Genomic DNA, 19,344 nt, shown 5'->3' with positions numbered 1-19,344 from the left:
ATTAGCTTCTTTCATTATCCTTAGTTTTTTGATTTCCTATAAAACCAACAGATTTTCTCTGGACATAAACTTAAGACAATGGGGAAAAACTGCAAGAGAGAAAGAGTACTAATCAATACCAAACAAAATCATGGGCATTTTGCATGCTAAAAGTAGCAGCAGATCTGAAAATTTTCTGAGAATAATTAGATTTTCCAGAGAAATTTGGACTGAAATTTCTCTGGACCAATTTTCTCTGGACTGAAATTTCTCTGCACCAATTTTCTCTGGACTGAAATTTCTCTGCACCAATTTTCTCTGGATTGAAATTTCTCTGCACCAATTTTCTCTGGATTGAAATTTCTCTGGACCAATTTTCTCTGGACTGAAATTTCTCTGGATCAAGGTTGAGGGACCTTAGACATTATGAAAATATTGTTGATGGACCTTAGACATCATAAAAATATTTGATGTCCTTTATGCTATAAAATCATAATATCAAGGACCTTAAAAAAAAAACCCCTATTATCATTGATCACATTTATTATACAAGTTATAAATATAAAAAACTATACAAATGATGTAACATTATCTGTTAGTATACTAGTGTGTACATTAATTAGTACATGTAGTATTATTCTTTTAAAAAGTATCTAAAAAGGTCAAATTATTAACTTAGTAAAGTTTGGTTTTATAACATCACTTTTTAGTTTAAAAATTAAAAAGCTACTAAAAAAAATTAAAAAGTCAATAATTTATACAAAAAATTAAAGATTTCATTTTCTTTATACTTTTTACACATCTTTTTATAAAAAAATCAAAAAATAATCTCAAATATACTAATTTTTTAATCTCTTATTTTAGTTAAAAAAATTAAAAAATTATTAAAATAACCTGTTACTAAACAAAACCTTACATCACTCTTTTATTTTTTACTCATCTTTTTGTAATAAACAAAAAAAAATTATTTTTTAATTTATTTTATTTTATTTTATTTTATTTTATTTTTGCACTTCCCAAAACAATCCCAAATATTGAGGTGGGTGTTAAATTTTCTTTTAACCCCAACCAAACCTGGTACACGTGGTACACAATTTGTGGGTAGAGTGCAGGGTTTGAAAGGTCAATAGTCGTAGGGAAGAAAAACCAGAGTTGTTTGAGTTTTGCAACTTCATTGTCATCTCTCTCTCTCTCTCTCTCTCTCTCTATATATAAACTGCAAATAATAATCATCAATAATATATCTATCCATGAATATATAGATAGACAAAACAATCGCATACCCTCCATTGGCTCTCCCATTCCTTTGGATTTTGCGATGAAAACTTCAAAGCTGTAGGTTTTAGAAAAGGAAAATCGAATTGACAATTTTCCCGAGAAAGTGAGGGAAAGAGGAGAGGAAAGGAGAGGGGTGAAGAAGAAGATGTGGGGATTTGGGGGAAGGTATTATTGGGGGAGAAGAGAAGGTGGGAAAGTGGAAGGAATAGTGGTGGTGTTCGCGTGGATGTCGAGTCAAGAGAGGCATTTGAACAACTATGTCCAGCTCTACTCATCTCTCGGCTGGAATTCCCTTGTCTGCCATTCCCAATTCCTCAATCAGTGAGTTCAATTTCCTCTCAATTCTCTACTTTCTCCTTTCGATTCTCTTTGTATTGTTTATATCAATGATTTTTGTTGTTTATAATTGTTTCAGTGTTTTCTTTTGAACGCCTTGTTGGGTACGATTGAGTTTGACTTCGAATGGGGGGATATTGTGTGTGCGTGCTTGTGTGTGATTTTAATAATAATTTTTAATTATGGGTTTTGGGATTTGTGAATATTGGGCTTTTGATGTTGTGGGCATCCAGAAATGTGATTGGAGAGGATGACATGTTGATAGTTAGCATCATGCTGAGGAAAGGATGGATCTCAGACCCATGATCATTAGAGAGGATTTTTACTGGGATACTAATGACAAAGGATGGGTCTCAGACCCATGATCATTTTACATGTAAAATCGGAGACAAAGTGTCCCCTACTATTCCAAGGTCACACCATGTGTGCTATAGGTCAGAGGGTATGGTTTGTACCTTGGTAACTCCCGGAACAAAAACAATATTAGCTAAAAGAGCATTTGTCACAAGCACCATTTTGACTTTTGACTGTTGTTACCAGACAAGACAAGATGGGAAAAGACTGGGAAGGGAATATTTGAGTACAAATTGTATGATAGAATAGAGGAAAAGGAAGGAAAGGGAAAGGGAGAAAAATAAGAAAATAGTAATAAGGGAATTTAGGATAATTTCTCATTACATGGGCTCTTGATGGTTTTTGCGTATGGTGATATGTCCTGTGTAATGAGTGAATGTTCCTCTCTTCAATAAGTCATGGCTTTAAGACTCTGAGTCATCAATTAAGTGCTGAGGCTGTTGAGAATCGTAGTTGTGGTGGTCAGCGAAGACACTTGATGGAACAAATAACCTAGGAATGAGAACTAATTATGCCCTCAGAATGCCATCAATCCAACGCCTCAATGCATAGCTGGAAGTACCATAATTGGGAGCTTGGTTCCTGGTTGCTGGGTAGGTATATTGTTTTGTAATACAAGATGATATGTAGAAGCAGCTGTTTCCATTGTCTGTCAAAATGGGAGTTACCAGTGGTTGCTGCTATGTGCAAAGTCTTGCTATCACGTACTCCATTATCAAGATGGAAGAAAAATGGTGTTCCTTTGTTTTTGTACCTCATGGAATTCTAGACATGGTTGCTAGTGTTTGAAGTGTGCTCAAATCCGTAGATAATGGCATTAATATTTTGCGTAAGAAACAAATACCTTAGGAAAGCTGTGGAAGATGATAAATGTTACTCCCTTCGTCCCAAAATAATGGTCCTTTCTAGGGAATCCAACTTTTTTTGGTAGTACATTATTGTACTTTAAAAAAAATAATTTTCCAAAATTATCCTTTGTTAGTATATTTTTTGGGAATATTGATGTCATAATTGTACTTTTTATGTTAATGAATTTAAAAGAAGGGCAAAATAGAAAATTTATATTATTTTTGTACTTGATTTTTGAAAAGAGACTAATATTTTTGGACAACAAAAAATGGAATAAGGGACTAATATTTTGGGATGGAAGGAGTATGTGTTTGTAACTTCAATGCAAGGGCCAAAATGGAATTGCCAGCTGTGGAAGATGATAAATGTTGTAAATATTCTACTGATGAGGATGTTATACAAATGGACAGACGGTATGTGCCCAATGCTAGCACGTTGGACAAAAGGGAAGCATCGGCCATGTGAGATCAGGAAAACTGTGAAGAATGTGATGATGAAAGATGCCATACCTATACACAATGCATCAGAATCAGCTAATGAGGAATTTTTTGATAAAAAAGTATTAATCCTGAAGTTGAATATCAGATTTTTCTTTATATATTGACATTTTTTTTTTGATAAATAAATAAACTCTATTAGAAAAGCATCAAGACGATACAACAAATACACCAATCCACTCAAGGGCCTCCAACTCTACCTAAGTAAATCCTCCACAAAATCTACAAAAACTAACACATTGGGATCAACTAAGCCTGTAACCCAACTATGCAACACCAACAAAAGTCTACTCTGTAACCAAGAAACTGAGCGACACACATCATGAAAGACACGCCTATTACGCTCCAACCAAATCAGCCAAAGCAGACAATGGGCAGCAAGAGCCCAAGCCTTCCGACGCCGCTTCCCAACCCTAGGCCCTCCCCAGCTCTGAAGAACAACGAGCACAGACTCTGGTTGCACCCACACTATACCAAACAAAGTAACTATGAAGCTCCACTACCGATACGTGACCGGACAATGAAGAAGCAAGTGATTCACTATTTCCGCATCCCCACAGCACATGCAACACCAATTAACCAAAATATGCCGCCGACAAATGAGATTATCAATAGTCAAAATGCGACCCAAAGCTGCTGTCCACACAAAAAACCCGACCTTAGAAGGTGATCCAATACCCTAGATACACTTCCAAAGAAAGACACCATCAACACCTCTCACTAGCGCATTATAAAACAATGAAACTGAGAAAACCCCCTTAGATCTTGGACAATCCCACACCAAAGGATCCATCGTAACCCCTTCATACTTCACCCTATGCAAAAACCCCAAAAGATCCACCAACTGATCCATCTCTCAATCCTGAACATCATGACGAAGATGAACATTCCAAACCACCGACTGACCTTGTCTATACCCAACCGAAGCAACCGTCTCCTCCCTATCAGCAGCAATGGCAAAAATCAAAGGAAACATGTTAGCCAAAGACACTGCACCACACCACTTGTCAAGCTAAAAGCGAACCCTATCCCCCACCCCCACCTGAAACCGGGCCAGACCCCAAAACTCCTCCCACCCTTTCCAAATCCCTTTCCACAAACCCCGACCATGAGAATGACCCACCTTTTCCGAGCACCACTCCCCCCTATCCAAACCATACTTTACCACCACCACCCATGGTTTTAAAAACCGGACCGGACCGGCCGGTTCAACCGGTTGAACCGGTGACCGGATGGGGTTCTGGTCCGGTCAGCCCCCTTAAACCGGCCAACTGTAAAAACCGGCCTATTTATTGAAAACCGGTGAACCCACCGGTTAAACCGGTGAACCGGTCGACCCGGTCACGGGTTGATCGAACCGGACCGGTTACAATTTTTTTTTTTAATTTTTTCTTTGTTTTTTTTTTATTTTCTTTCTTTCTTTCTTATTATATATATATATAATATAAGAATATAAGAAAATTTTAATTTGAAACTCTTTTTCAAGGGTCTCCTCTTGTGAGGAATCCTTTTAAGAGCTTGATGAAATTATTGTGAAAGTCTTCACCTATTTATAAGAAAAAAACTCTTTCAAAAAAACTCAAGAAATCCATGTGGGATTCAATCAAATGTATTGGAGGGAATATTGAAATTTTGATATCCCTCCAAAATTTTTGCTTTCCTTTCAATCAAATTATTTGAATTAAAATCATATGGAGGGAATATTAAATATTTGATTTCATCTTCCAAAATTGAAATTAATAATATTTTAAAATATATTATTATATTTTTCAGTAAAAAAAATATTAGGACAAATATTTAAGATAATTTAATATTTTTAATATTTTTAATTTTTAATTTTATTACTTATATTTTTATTTAAATATAATTTTAATATATTTATTACGTCACGGTTTGATTCCAGTTCAACCCGACGGTTGAACCGGTGACCCGTCCACCCGATGCCTTTTCCGGTTCGTTCACCGGTCCGGTTTTTAAAACATTGCCACCACCTTCCTCCACAATCTCTCCCTCTCCTCCATAAAACGCCACAACCACTTCCCTAAAAGAGCCCAATTAAATACAACCAACCTCTGAACTCTCAAACCTCCTCCCGCCTTGGGCCTACCAACAATATCCCAAGCCACCAAGTGATAATGAAAACCCTCCCTCCCACCACTCCACAAAAAGTCCCGTTGCAACCTTTCTAACCGTTTAGCAACTGTCATCGGAAGCACATGTACCGACATAAAGTATGTCAGTATACTAGAAAGAACACTCTTAATCAACGTAATCCGCCCTCCTTTAGATGAGTACTGTCGCTTCCAACCCGCCAAACGTCGCTACACTCAATCTACCACCCCATCCCACACCCCCCTTTCTCCTTAAAAGTAGCCCCCAAGGGAAGCCCCAAATAAGAAACCTGTACAGTAGCCACCCTACAGCCCAAAATGGTTGCCAATCCTGGAAGAGAAACCACCTCACCCACTGGAATCAATTCTGACATTGCCAAATTAACTCGGAGCCCAGACACCGCCTTAAAACACAACAACACACGCCTCAAGTGACCAACTTGAACTGCATCCACATCACAGAAAATCAACGTATCATCTGCATAGAAGAGATGAGAAACCACTAGAGTAGCAGGATTCATCCCCACCTCAAACTCTGACGTCAAACCCCCTAGAACCGCTCTAGACAGCATTCGGCTCAAGGCCTCCATTACCAAAAGAAACAGTAAAGGAAATAAATGGTCTCCCTGCCGCAAACCCCTCTATGTAGGAAAGAAACCAGCCGGCTTCTCATTAACCAATATCGACATCTGCACCGTAGATATACAAAACTTCATCCAGTTTCTCCATTTCACCCCAAAACCCATTCTTTCCAACACATAGAGCAAAAACTTCCAATTCACATTATCATAAGCCTTCTCAATAGTCAGCTTACAGATAGTACCCTCCTTGCCTTACCTAATACGCTAGTTCACACACTCATTTGCTACAAGCACAGCATCCAAAATTTGACGCCTCCTTACAAAAGCATTCAGAGACTCTGACACCACCCCCTCCAGCACACCCCGAAGTCTATTGGCCAGCACTTTGGCTAAAAGCTTATAAACACAGCCCAACAGTCTAATCGGCCGAAAATCTCAAATATCCTGCTCTCCCTCTTTCTTAGGGATCAAGGCTATAAAAGTTGCATGAAGACTCTTCTAAAACTGCCCTGTCTGGTAGAACTGCTCAAACAGGGCCATGACGTCCGTTTTCACCACCCGCCAACACTGTTGGAAAAATGCAATAGAAAAAGCATCAGGCCTTGGCTCCTTATCCCTAGGCATACTCCTCAAAACACCCAACACCTCCTCCTTTGTGAATGGTCTCTTCATCATCTGACCATCCACCTCTGAGATAGTATCAAAAGTAACCCCATCTATTCCCGGCCTCCACATCTCCCCCTCATCCCCGAATAAATTCTGATAGAAACCTACTATACCACTCCTAACTTCCTCCTCTGAAGACAAAATCACCCCATTAACACACATTTTCCCAATTTGATTCGACCTCCTATGAGCATTAGCCATTCGATGAAAGAATTTTGTATTATGGTCCCCATCCTTCAACCACAGACATCTAGACTTCTGACGAAAACTAATTTCCTCCATATGGGCAATATGCCCATACTCCTTTGGAGCCCCATTCTGACAAACCAAGTCTGCTTTAGAAAGATCTCCCTCAGCTTCCTTGCCGTCCAACTCTTGTATCACAGACAAGGTATCCGCCTTCTGAGCCTCTAACCAACCAAACACCTCCACATTTCACCATTTCAAATCAGACTTGAGCAGTTTCGGCTTCAGAGCTAACCGACAATTAGGCAAACCCACCACAGTATAACTACCCCACCGGCCTACAACCTTGTCAACAAAGCCCTCTGTTTGCAGCCACATGTTTTCGAACAGAAACAGAGTTAAGCCACGCCAGAACCCTCCACTATCCAATAGCACTGGCCAATGGTCCAAGATCGGACGCTGCAACCTCATCTGGATCATCTGAGAAAAGTACTCCTCTCAATCCCCGGTAACCAAAAATCTATCAATCTGGGACATTGCCCAACCTCCTGACCATGTAAAACCCCTTCCCTGTAAGGGCATATCAATCAACTCCATCTCATCAATAAAAGAAGAGAATGCCCTCATAGGCCCCATCACACACCTTGCCCCGACCTTCTCCTTTGGACTTTGGACCACATTGAAATCCCCACCCACACACCAAGGCGCCCCCTGCCAAAAAGCTATACTCTGAAGTTCCTCCCCAAAGGCACTCCGATCCACCCCCCTCACTAGGCCGTACACCCCTATGAACATCCACTGGAAATCATCCTCGATACACCGGAACAGACAAGACAAAGAATATCCCCCCACTTCTTCCCCCTCCTTCACCACCACCCTACTATCCCAACATATTAAGACACCACCAGCTGAACCCAAAGCTGGTAAAACTACCCACTCCACATATCTCCCACCCCACAACTCCCGAACTAACTCCCCGCCAATGCACTCCATTTTTGTCTCCTATTGACGACGTTATGAGATTAACATCAAGTTAGTAATTTTTACTAATATTTTAAAAAATTTAGTAGTTTAGTTAATCTATATTTGGACGTTATGAGATTAACATCAATGGTATTTGCAGATTCTTCCCTGACAAAGCCACAGCATTGGCATTTCAAATTCTTCATGAGCTTGTTGAGGTCAGTGCTATGGAAGTTTTTCTTTAATTTTCTTATTTTCCTGTGGAACTAAGTCACATGAAGTTCACCAACCATGCTTGGATGGCTCTCAATTTCTTATATTTTGAATGGAAGGGCTAGATTTTCATGCAAAGTTTGTTTAGGGTTGACACACCTTGTGGCTTGAATAGAAGTCTAAAATGATTTTTAAAAATTTGAGTTATTACTTAATGTAGTTTGTCATTTTGCTTTTCCACATTCCCTGGATCCATAAGGATGTAGCTTCCATGCCCTTTTGCAATGCTATCTTGAATGCTAAAGGAAATACCTTTTCTTTGTTTCTCTCTCTCTCTCTCTCTCTCTCTCTCTCTGTTGAAATCTTTTATCTTTGTTTGAAATTTAATTGAGTTTAAGGTCACTAATTATGTTTCATTTTCAACTTCTATGTGAAGGAGTTAAAAATTAGGCCATGTCCTGTTGTATTTGCATCTTTTTCTGGTGGTCCAAAAGCTTGCATGTACAAGGTTCTTCAGGTAAGTTTCTGGCTTGGATGTTCGCATGATAATGTGCCGAATGTTGACATTTTTTTTTGTTTGTTTGTTCATTTATTTAAGTATGACAGTTTCCCCCCCTCTCATTAATTGCAGATAATTGAGGGAAAGTGTGAAGCACAACTCGATCCGGTATCCAACGTTTTTTCTTCTTTTCACATTATCCCGTTGACTTGGTGTTTAGGAAGATATATGACATGAAATGACCAAAATAGGATGTCAATTAGTGTTCGGCTCAGGGAATCATTTATTTAGTGTTTCTCTCATTAGGATTAAAGAACTTCAGTACATCTACTTTTGTCCATCTTATAGTTTTTTTCTTGTGAAGGATGAGTATCAATTGGTTAGAGACTGTGTTTCTGGCCACATTTACGATTCGAGTCCAGTTGATTTTACCAGTGATTTGGGCACTCGATTTGTTCTTCACCCAACTGTCCTTAAGATGTCCCATCCTCCACGACTAGTATCTTGGATTGCAAATGGAATTGCTTCTGGTTTGGACACCGTCTGCCTTAGCAGATTTGAATCACAACGTGCTGAGTATTGGCAGACTCTGTACTCCTCTGTGGTAATTATTGATCAGATGCATTGCTATTTAAAATTGTTGCTTTCCTTTTCTGCAAGCTATTCATTATCATTCCTATGCAGAGCATGGGGGCTCCGTATCTCATTTTGTGTTCAGAAGATGATGATCTTGCTCCCTATCAAATAATTTGCAATTTTGCCCACCGTCTACAAGACCTTGGTGCAGATGTCAAACTGGTGAAATGGAATAGCTCTCCTCATGTAGGTCTGTTCCTTAACCTTATTTTTTTTTTATTTTCATTCTTTTTGTAAGTTATTACCTCATTAGTCATTACCCATTATGCGGTTTCAATTACTGGTGTTAATATCAGAAGGTATTTGACGATGAGGAATTTTTTTATGCTGTCAATGTTGTTGAAATGCAAATTTAATGCTGAAGAAATGAGTGTTACAAATAATGAATTTTCCAGTAACCTTTACTCTCTAGTTTTCATTTTTATTCCCTTTGGGCATAATGGTGGTTTGTTGTGAAGTGGACTGAAAGGAAGGCCTAGGAGGATGAACACTGGATCTTGGTGGAGAGCTGCAAGAATGGTGAGAAAAAGGCTATTTGAAACCCTGTCACAACTATTTTGGCAATGCTTCAGCAACTCATTAAAACACACAAACCGGATTGATGGGCATTTATTTCGTTTTTGCCTCAAGATTTTCATATATCAAAATTTGTGCCAAAAAGAGAAAAACCTAGGGTGACATGGATTTCTCTATGGACTTGTGTAAATGTTGAGATACACCCAGACACGCGTCGGACACGTAGTGGACACGTGCCAGACACTCTACCTAACGCGTCCCCTTTTTTCTTTTTGAATTTTTCCAGCTCGACACGCTTGGACACGTTGTGGACACGTTAGAGACAGAGAGAGAAACTCTAACTCATTGAATACAGAGAGATAAAAACCCTAACTAATTGAATAGAGAGAGAGAGAGAGAGAGAGAGAGAGAGAGGGTGAAGAAGAACCTGTTGAAGTCCTAAATCGAGGTATGTTCTTCGAATCTGTCTTCGTTTCTTCAAATCTATTTTTCTTCTTCTTTTCTTCTTCGTTTTTCTTCTTTTGTTCGTCTCTCTCTCTCTCTCTCTCGCTTGTGTTGAACTCATCGACTCTGCCTTTTCAACTCTCTCTTCTTTCTACGTGACCATCTCTCTTGCTCCTCTCCTTTGTTCTATTCTTTTTTTGTTCCCTTCTATCCCTGATATTATATATATATATATATATATATTAACAAAAAAACCCCTTTCTTTTTTTTTCCTTTCCTCTTTTATTTTTATTTATTTATTTATTTATTTTTTATTTTTTGGGTATTCTTGTTTGCTCTACTTAAACATACATAAAATAAATTATTTTTATTTGTAGAAAAAAATTAATTTGTAAATGAAATTTGATATTAAAGTAAATAAATAAAAATAAATTGTAAAAATATATGTATTATTGATATTGATTGATTGATGTAATTACAAGATTGATTATACAATCTATATATAGAAGAAAATGTGGTAGTAGGTGGAGGTGATAGTGGGTTAGGTGAAGTGGAGTATGTGGTGAAGTGGAGGTAGGTGAAGTGGAGTGTGTAGTGGAGTAGGTGAAGGTAAAGATGGGAAATTCTAACAGCCCCCCGCAAACTCAAGGAGGAGAGAAACGAACCAACTTGAGTTTGGAGAGAGTAACAAAACAAGAAAATACATAAAAATAAAAAAGGATAGGAGACACTGTATGGTCGTGTCAGACCGTTGGTGAAGACACTGTATGGGGTGTCATAACGTTGTAGAGGACTCTGTATGGTGGTGTCAGACCGATGTAGAAGACAGTTTATGGGGTCATGTCGGACCGTTGTAGAAGACAGTTTATGGGGTCATGTCGGACCGTTGTAGAAGACAGTTTACGGGGTCATGTCGGACCGTTGTAGAAGACAGTTTACGGGGTCATGTCGGACCGATGTAGTAGGACAGTTTACGGGGTCATGTCGGACCGTTATAGCAGACAATGTGGTGACAGTTGTTGGGACAGTTTACGGAGTCTTGCTGGACCATTGTAGAAACTAACCGGAATCTATGTCGGGACAGTTTACAGAGTCTTGTCGGACCCTTGTAGAAACTAACCGGAATCTATGTCGGGACAGTTTACAGAGTCTTGTCGGACCCATAAAGGAGCTAACCGGAATCAATGTCGGGACAGTTTACAGAGTCTTGTCGGACCCATAAAGGAGCTAACCGGAATCAATGTCGGGACAGTTTACAGAGTCTTGTCGGACCCTTAAAAAGTTGCACCCTCAAAAGGTGTGCCCAATTCATAAAAAGGCGGGCCATCAAAAAGCGTGCCATCAAAAGACGTGCCATCAAAAGGTGTGTCCACTTTATCAAAAGATGTGCCATGAAAAGGCGTGCCAGTTTGTCGGGCGTCAAGAGGCGCGCGATGCGCGTGGCAGCCTCGGCTATTTAACCAAGACGAAGGCAGAGGCTGAGGCAGAGAAAAAACTGAGAGAAACCTCTGAAAAATCCTTCGTGTTGCTGAGAAAGATAGTTCCGTTTGCGGAGAGAGATAGTCTGTAATACTCTGTTGCCCAGAAACTAGTCTGTAACACTTTGTTGCCCAGAAAATGGCCTCGTCTTCTCGGAGTCTGCTCACCCTCTTTCCCGACCTCAACGAGTCAACAAGAGAGAGAACTGGAGCGGTAGCACTGGAACCTCAACCGAGTGCCCCGGAGTTTACTCCGCTGAACTTTCCGATGCGGTCTGTGGAGCAAAGAATGGCAGTGCAGTCGGATGTGGAAGCAAATCAGTATACTCTGAAGGCATGTGTGGAAAGCATGACGGCGGTCACAAATTTGTCGAACCGGCTGCAGAGTAGGACAAATGAGGTGCAGCATTTAAACTCCCAGCTGGCTCTGCTCCAACGCATGTATAAGGATGCGCGAGCAGAGATAAGTGTGCTAAAGGCGGAAAATAAGGAACTGAAGCGGAAGGCCACCGTGATGTTCCGTTTTGGAGGTCCGCCATATGCTGCAGTGGAGGAGTATGGGGGAGTGAACGTGCTCGGTGGACAAGGAAACACGGAGAACGGACTGGCACGGGACACCCAAGATAAAAGTAAGAAGAAGAGACCTGCAGTAGAGTAGAGAAGGGAAAAGAAAAAAAACCCACTGTGTGGGTGGATGTTTTGTGTGTTTGTTGTTTTGTTTTTTTTTGTTTTTTTTTTTGTTTTTTTTTTTTGCTGTAAAATGGGGATCGGGGTTGATCCTAGTGTAAAATTGTGATCGGGTTGAAAACCGAGGTGGTGAATGGATTGTGGATTTGTTTTTGTTTGTTTGTTTGTTTTTTTTTTTTTTTTTTTTTGTGGAATAATAAAAATAAAATAAAATAAAAGAAAAATAGATAAAACAATATATATATATATGTTAAATTGTTTTTAAAATAGAAATATATTTTATATACTCTAGTGGGATGAAACATGGTGGGAACAAAGAGAATAAAAAAAAAATAGAGATAAGAAAAATAAGCACCCGGATGAGACATGCCCAGGTGGGGTGATGAATAAAAAAATAAAAAAACAACAAAAAACGAAAAAGTAGAAATATTAAAAAAATGTGATGGGTATGTGGTTTAGTGGAAAACATGTGTGAAAGGGGCTCACCAACTAAGTGGTGTTGTTAAAGAATAAAAGAAAAAGAAGCACAGGGGGCAGACCCAGTCATGGCGATGATGATGTTTGGTGGGTGGTGGAAAAAGTAAAGTGAGAGAGAAAATGTGTTTCCCGGATTTGAGAGAGGTGTCTGAGGAGTGGAAGAAGGACCTCCAGAAGCTGATCATCATGTGGTTGTCTTGCAGAAAAGGGGATGCATGGAATTCCAGTCACTGGTGGCAATAAGAAACTGAATGGGTTGTTATTAACAATAACTGTTCGGCAGAGATCCTGTGAGAGGCAAGACAGATCCTTCACATGCTCACGATATTCCGTGCTAATGGTAGAAGGCCGATACAGTCTATTAGATGTTTCATAAGCACACACTAGAGTCTCATCTAAATCAAGAACCACCGTAAGCCTCGTGGAATCCCAGCTGTGGCCATGACAATGGCAGTAGCAAGTTTCTTTTCTGGTACTCGCCTGTATCGGAACCAGAAGCCCGGAGGTAGCCCTCTGACAAGAATCTGTCAGGTGCTAGTAGCTTCTGTGAAGAAATATAGGGTTAGAGTTCCAGCAGATAAGACTCTTTTGTATGAGATTGCTGATACAGAATCTGCTATCAAAGGAAGCCGCAAGATTGATCACACCAAAGATTTTAGTTTCTTGGATAAGGCAGCTGTGCAGAAACAATCAGATCATACGGGGGGCTGGTGGTGAAGTCTAGAGAGAGAAAAAAATTGGTTGGAGAAGAGATGGCCTTCTGTTTGGTAATGAAGGGTGTCCCCCCTGCATGGTGTGTGTGTGTGTTTTGCCCATCATTGTTGCAGACATGGTGTTCGATGAAATGTCTCAGAGAGATCTGATTGTTTGCAGACATTGGTGAAGAAGAGTGACGGTATGTGTAGAGAATTTTAGCGGACTAGGTTGAGGTCCGGCGGGCGGCTAAGGTGAGGTTGCCGCCCGCCGGGGAAGCGAAAATACTAGGTTCTAAACCTGCTCTGATACCATGTAAAAATATATGTATTATTGATATTGATTGATTGATGTAATTACAAGATTGATTATACAATCTATATATAGAAGAAAATGTGGTAGTAGGTGGAGGTGATAGTGGGTTAGGTGAAGTGGAGTGTGTGGTGAAGTGGAGGTAGGTGAAGTGGAGTGTGTAGTGGAGTAGGTGAAGGTAAAGATGGGAAATTCTAACATAAATAATTTTTAATTTTACATATAAGAAATAAATAAATATATATATATATTAAGCGTGTTCCTAGCTAGGGCTGCAAACGAACCGAGTCGAGCCGAGCTTTGCTAAGCTCGAGCTCGAGCTCGGCTCGTTTACTTATTGAGCTCGAGCTCGGCTCGATAGGAACTGGGCTCGAGTTCGGCTCGATAAGGAACTGGGCTCGAGCTCGGCTCGTCTCGTTAATTTTAATGAAACTCGAGCTCGGCTCGGCTCGGCTCGGCTTGATAATTTTTTTTTAATATTATTTATATTATTTAAATATAAATATTTAAATAAAAAATATTTTTTATATTATTTAATATACAAAAAATGTATTTATATGATTATTTATATATATATTTATATATTTTTAATATATAAATAATGTATTTATATATATTTATATATTATTTAATATATAAATAATATATTTATTATATAATTTAAATAAAGATAAACGAGCCGAGCTTATGCGAGCTCGAGCTCGGCTCGTTTACTAAACGAGCTTAATATTCGCTTAATATTCGAGCTCGAGCTTGGCTCGTTTACTAAACGAGCCGAGCCGAGCCGAGCTTGTTCATGAACAGCTCGGTTCATTTGCAGCCTTATTCCTAGCGTGTCTTGTCCCTCATTTTTTGAAAATTTGCTTATCCGCGTGTATGTGTCTGTGTCTGTGTCAGTGTATCATAGCACCCAGATTTCATCCTGCCCCAGTGTTGAGATACACCAATATTTCCCCTCTTCTTCCCCACTCGTTATTAGTGAATTATGCATACTCACGATTGATTGACAATCTTGAATTTGAATATATGTTGTATCCAATTTACTTATTTCTTAGATGGCACTGCTTTGGAGATTTTATACTTTATAATCTCTAGTTATAGCATTATATGACATGTCCTATTTGCTAAATTCACATGTCTTCGTAAATCATTCTGGCACCTCTTCACTTGCTTCATTGCCTTCGCACAGGTCACTATCGGCATTATCCAATCGACTACAGGGCTGCTGTGATTGAGCTACTTGGAAAGGCTGCCATAATTTATTCTCATAGAATTAAACAACTTGAGGGAGAGGGAATGGGCTTCGACGGCACACAGGATGAGATTTCCAAACCATTTTACAAGTTGAAGAGAGCAGCAATGAATTCAAATCAGAGCTTTCAGAGAGTTGCTCTCGAGCTAAATGACCACTTCTTCGTGCCCAGTTCAGTGGAGTATCATGAGGACAGAGTTGTCGGATCAACACAGGATGAACATAAAGAAGGCTTAATTCCTCTTTCCAACCCGCCAAGTATTAATGCTCATGGGGTTCTCGGTCAAATTCTTTTTGATGTATGTGTTCCCAAGAATGTTGAAGGCTGGGATATGAGTTCATCGTCCTCCTTGAATAGGCCACCATTTGCTTCTTCAAGATGGCATTCGCCTCTCAATCCTATCAAATGCATGAATCCTATTAAATGCATTCGTCGCTCAAGGTTATAATATATCTTTACTTATTGGGTCCTTGGCGTTTTGTTTGAAGCGTGTTGTTGCTACTTGCGAGCAATGCTTTTGGCTGGAGCATGAAGGGAATAATAGGTTTGTGCATTTCTCATTTTGATGGTGGTTTGAACTAATCTGACACAAATTGTACAGTTAATTTACCAGGGCAACCTTAATGACTTTAAGTTCTTCTGAGTTTGTGGGTAGAAGTTTGTGGGTAGAATGGTCTCCCTATGTGTTAGAAATAAGGAGGTAGAAGTTTGTTGAATGTAATATCCATGCAGTTGCCTAAATTCGGTCATCCCAACTGTGATTGCCGCAGTGTTTTTGTTTTTTAATAAATGAGGTGGTTTTTAAATTTTACTTGTATATTTTTTGCTTTTAATTTATAATAAAATGCAGCAAACAAATGTTGGATTTGGATTTGTATTCCCGTATCAAATTGCAAAATGGAAATAGTATGACTGCTAGCTTGAGCTTCTTCTTCTTGTTTTTTCTGGGTCTAGCTTGAGCTTATTTAACATCAAGCTTATGTACCATGTAGCCTCTATTGTGTAGCTGACCAAATAATAGAGATTCACAATTTAAATCTCAAAATATATTTAAATATAAAATTGAGTTTATGGCAAATTACAAATTAGGGCAAAGTACATATACCCCTCTCGAGATTTGACTAAAATAAAGATATTTTCCTGAGATTTGAGAAATTACAAATTTCTCCTTAAATGTTATATTTGCATAACAAATCAGGGGGTAATTTGTTATGAAATATAAACTTTAAGGGACAAATTGTTATAAAAATACAAACCTTAGGGGGCGGAATGTAATTTTTGAAATCTGAGAGGAATATTTGTAATTTAATTAAACCTCGAGAGAGGTATTTATAATTTGCCCTAAAAAGTAATATATAACTTGTGAAGTCATTGTGAATAAAATTAAGATATTTAGGTTATGAGTTTTAATCTTTTTATATTTTAAATTGTGTTTAGATTATATATTTGGGTTAGAAAAGAAAAAGAAAAGATGAAGAAAATATAAATAAACTATCGATTTAATTTTTTTAAAAACTTTTGTGAGTTTTATATATTTGAGCCATTTTTTTGTTATAATTTTTTCCATGATGAAGTTGATGAGCACGTGGCTCAATTCGCGGCTAGGATTACGGAAGTGATCGTCGGGTCGCCCCGTGTCCTCCACTTGGAGGTCAAAGCCTGTCGGAAAGACTTGGGAGCCCAGACCAGAAGAGGAAGAAAATTATTTCATGGTTTCTGGACAATAGGCTTCTCAAAAGGGTCTTCAGACTGGACATGTCCAGTCCGGCTCATGGGTCTAGTTTTGGACCCCATTTTGATAATTCGAACCGCAATATATAAAACTCGTCGAATACTATATCCGTGTAAAAAAATCATATTGATCGGATATCGATAGTTATTTGATCGGATAAGAATTCTGTCAATTGTTTATTTTTCACCGTTCATTTTTTTAAATACAAATATGATCCGATCAAATAACTTTCGATATCCGATCAAAATAATTTTTATTGAAATATAGTAATCGACAAGTTTTACACATTAAACGGTTTAAATTATCAAAACGAAACTTTAAAATAAACCCATAAATTAGACTGGGTGAATTCAATCTTGACCTTGATACGAGACATGCTGAACCTTTTCAAAAAAAAAAAAATCGGTGCGATACATGTGGGCCACCAACTTTGCTACATTTGCAAATTATATAAGGATAAATTATAAATACACTTCTTGAAATTTGATTAAAATATAAATTGTTCATCTTGGTTTTGAAAATTATATTTTATTTTTGAGGTTTCTAATTTTATAACAAATCGTTCCTTTTATTAATAAATTATCAAGTCAATTAATAATTTTTTAATGATGTTATAGATATGTTTCAATTAATAATATAAGTAATTTTATTATTGTATAGGAGAGTTATTATGAATTTCTTTTTTTAATTAATTCTGTTAAATAAAAAATTTTAACAAGAAAATATTTGTAATTTTTTAAATTATAAGGAGCAATATGTACTTTAAGCAAACATTATGAGTGTATTTTTAATTTACCCATTATATTACTTAGCCTTTTTCTGAAAAGATAGTAAAAATTTATTTTTTGATTTTTAACTTATTTAAGATTTTACACATTTTTTCAAAAATAACTAAAAAAATTAAAAATTAGTTTTTAACCAACGTCATAAAATAACCTGAAAATAATTTAATGAATTTATATTGATTGGTCAAGAAATATAATTTAATGATTGGCTATAATTTATTTATTGCTCAAGAAATATAGTGGCAATTAACTTCGGTGATTGGCTCTTGCCAATTTGAATAATTATTCTGTTTTTTTATAAATTTTATGTTGACGGTAGGTTCAATTAATAGTAAATTTTTTAATAATTATATAAATTTGAAAATAAAAAATAATAATAATATATGGCCATGTAATCTTTTAACATGTATAATAAAAATTCAGCTTCAATTAGCTCAATTTTTTTTGTTAAAAATAAAAATAATGTTTGAAAGTTTTAAAATAACCCGCACTTCTCTTTCAATCTCTCTCTACTCCCTCTCTTTTCCCTCATTAGAATTCTATTTAAAATTCTAATATTAAAGTGCGAAAATAATTCAGTGTGTTTGGTTTAAGTTTTTTGGATTAAATTTTTAAAAAATTGATTTTTTTGGTTTTCGTATTTTTTTGTTTTTAGTGAATATTTTTTAAATTTTAAACATTTTTTTTTTTACTTTTTTAGATGCATATCTAAAAAGTAAAAAATTTGTGAAAAAATATTTTAAAAAATTAATAAATACATAAAAATATAAAAAATGTATTGAATTATTGTATTTTTTTTATATTTTTAGTATTTAGTGAATTTTTAAAAGATTTTTTTTACAATTTTTTTACTTTTTAGGTGTATTTATGTTAGGTGTGTCTAAAAAGTATAAAAATTATTTAAAATATTTAAAAAATTTAATAAAAACAAAAAAACACAAAAAATAAAAAAATAAAATCTTTTAAAAAGTATTTTTTAAAAAAATGAAAACAAGTAAGATGATTAATACTTGTGTGGAGTCAAAGTCTCAAAAATGTTTGTAGTAAAGCAGGTAAGCGAGACGTGGGTGACATAATGGCATTGAAATCTACTAAACGGTGACATCTCACCCTCCAATCTTTGTCACGACTTATTCTTCTAATTTTACTTGAACAAAAATTAATTAAGTTACCGTTTGATAATTGGAGATGGGTCATTTATGTGTTAAAAGTACAACAATAATTATTATGTCTTAATTTGAGATGTATTATATACTTATTTTTATGATTTAAATTGTTTATTTTATAAGGTTTATTGAGTACTTCATGTCTATTAAAAATCATATTAATGGGATATCAATAACTATATGATCGAATTGTATATTTTTATACTATTTCTCAAAAGAAAAACTTATTTTTTTATTTTTTTGGTTATCGATCATATAATAATTGATATCCGATTAATATAATTTTTTTTAGGCATGAAATACTTAATAAACCCTACAAAATAACGATTTGAATCATAAAAATAAACCTATAATACACCTCAAATTGAGGCACAATAGTCACTGACACTGACGTGCCTTTAACACATCAGTGACCTCATTTCCTTGATAATTGGCTTTTTTTTAGTTAGTTTTTTAATTTTTTTTTATCTATTTTAGTTTGGGATTAAAAATTTATTTAGTTTTATTTTTTTTGATTTTTTAAATTTTTGTAAGAAAAAAGTAAAATGATTATAATTTAGATGTGATATTTTATCTTATTGACTTATTCAGGCCTTATTTATGAACAAACTATTTTAATAACTTTTTAGCTTTTTCTGAAAATATGTGTAGAA

At 36.6% G+C, this 19,344-nt stretch overlaps 1 protein-coding gene and 1 long non-coding RNA gene across 2 annotated transcripts; both read left to right on the top strand.

Moving 5' to 3' along the window:
• Window positions 1-1,071: 1,071 nt before the first annotated feature.
• On the top strand, window positions 1,072-15,879 carry LOC114270330 (uncharacterized). Its single transcript, XM_028211795.2, has 7 exons — window positions 1,072-1,578; window positions 7,961-8,018; window positions 8,450-8,530; window positions 8,645-8,680; window positions 8,877-9,116; window positions 9,197-9,338; window positions 14,945-15,879. The coding sequence occupies exons 1-7, from the start codon at window positions 1,403-1,405 to the stop codon at window positions 15,454-15,456; spliced, it is 1,245 nt and encodes a 414-aa protein (XP_028067596.1). The 5' UTR covers window positions 1,072-1,402; the 3' UTR covers window positions 15,457-15,879.
• Window positions 1,991-3,460, top strand: LOC145823064 (uncharacterized). The gene is made up of 2 exons (XR_014365174.1): window positions 1,991-2,540; window positions 3,207-3,460. It is a non-coding gene; the product is annotated as an uncharacterized LOC145823064 (long non-coding RNA).
• Window positions 15,880-19,344: the final 3,465 nt, after the last annotated feature.

This window comes from Camellia sinensis, chromosome 3 (assembly GCF_055761805.1).
Source record: "Camellia sinensis isolate YWXY chromosome 3, ASM5576180v1, whole genome shotgun sequence".
NCBI lineage: Eukaryota > Viridiplantae > Streptophyta > Magnoliopsida > Ericales > Theaceae > Camellia > Camellia sinensis.
Note: the sequence above shows the minus strand (reverse complement) of the source record. Positions and strands in the feature narration are given on the sequence as shown.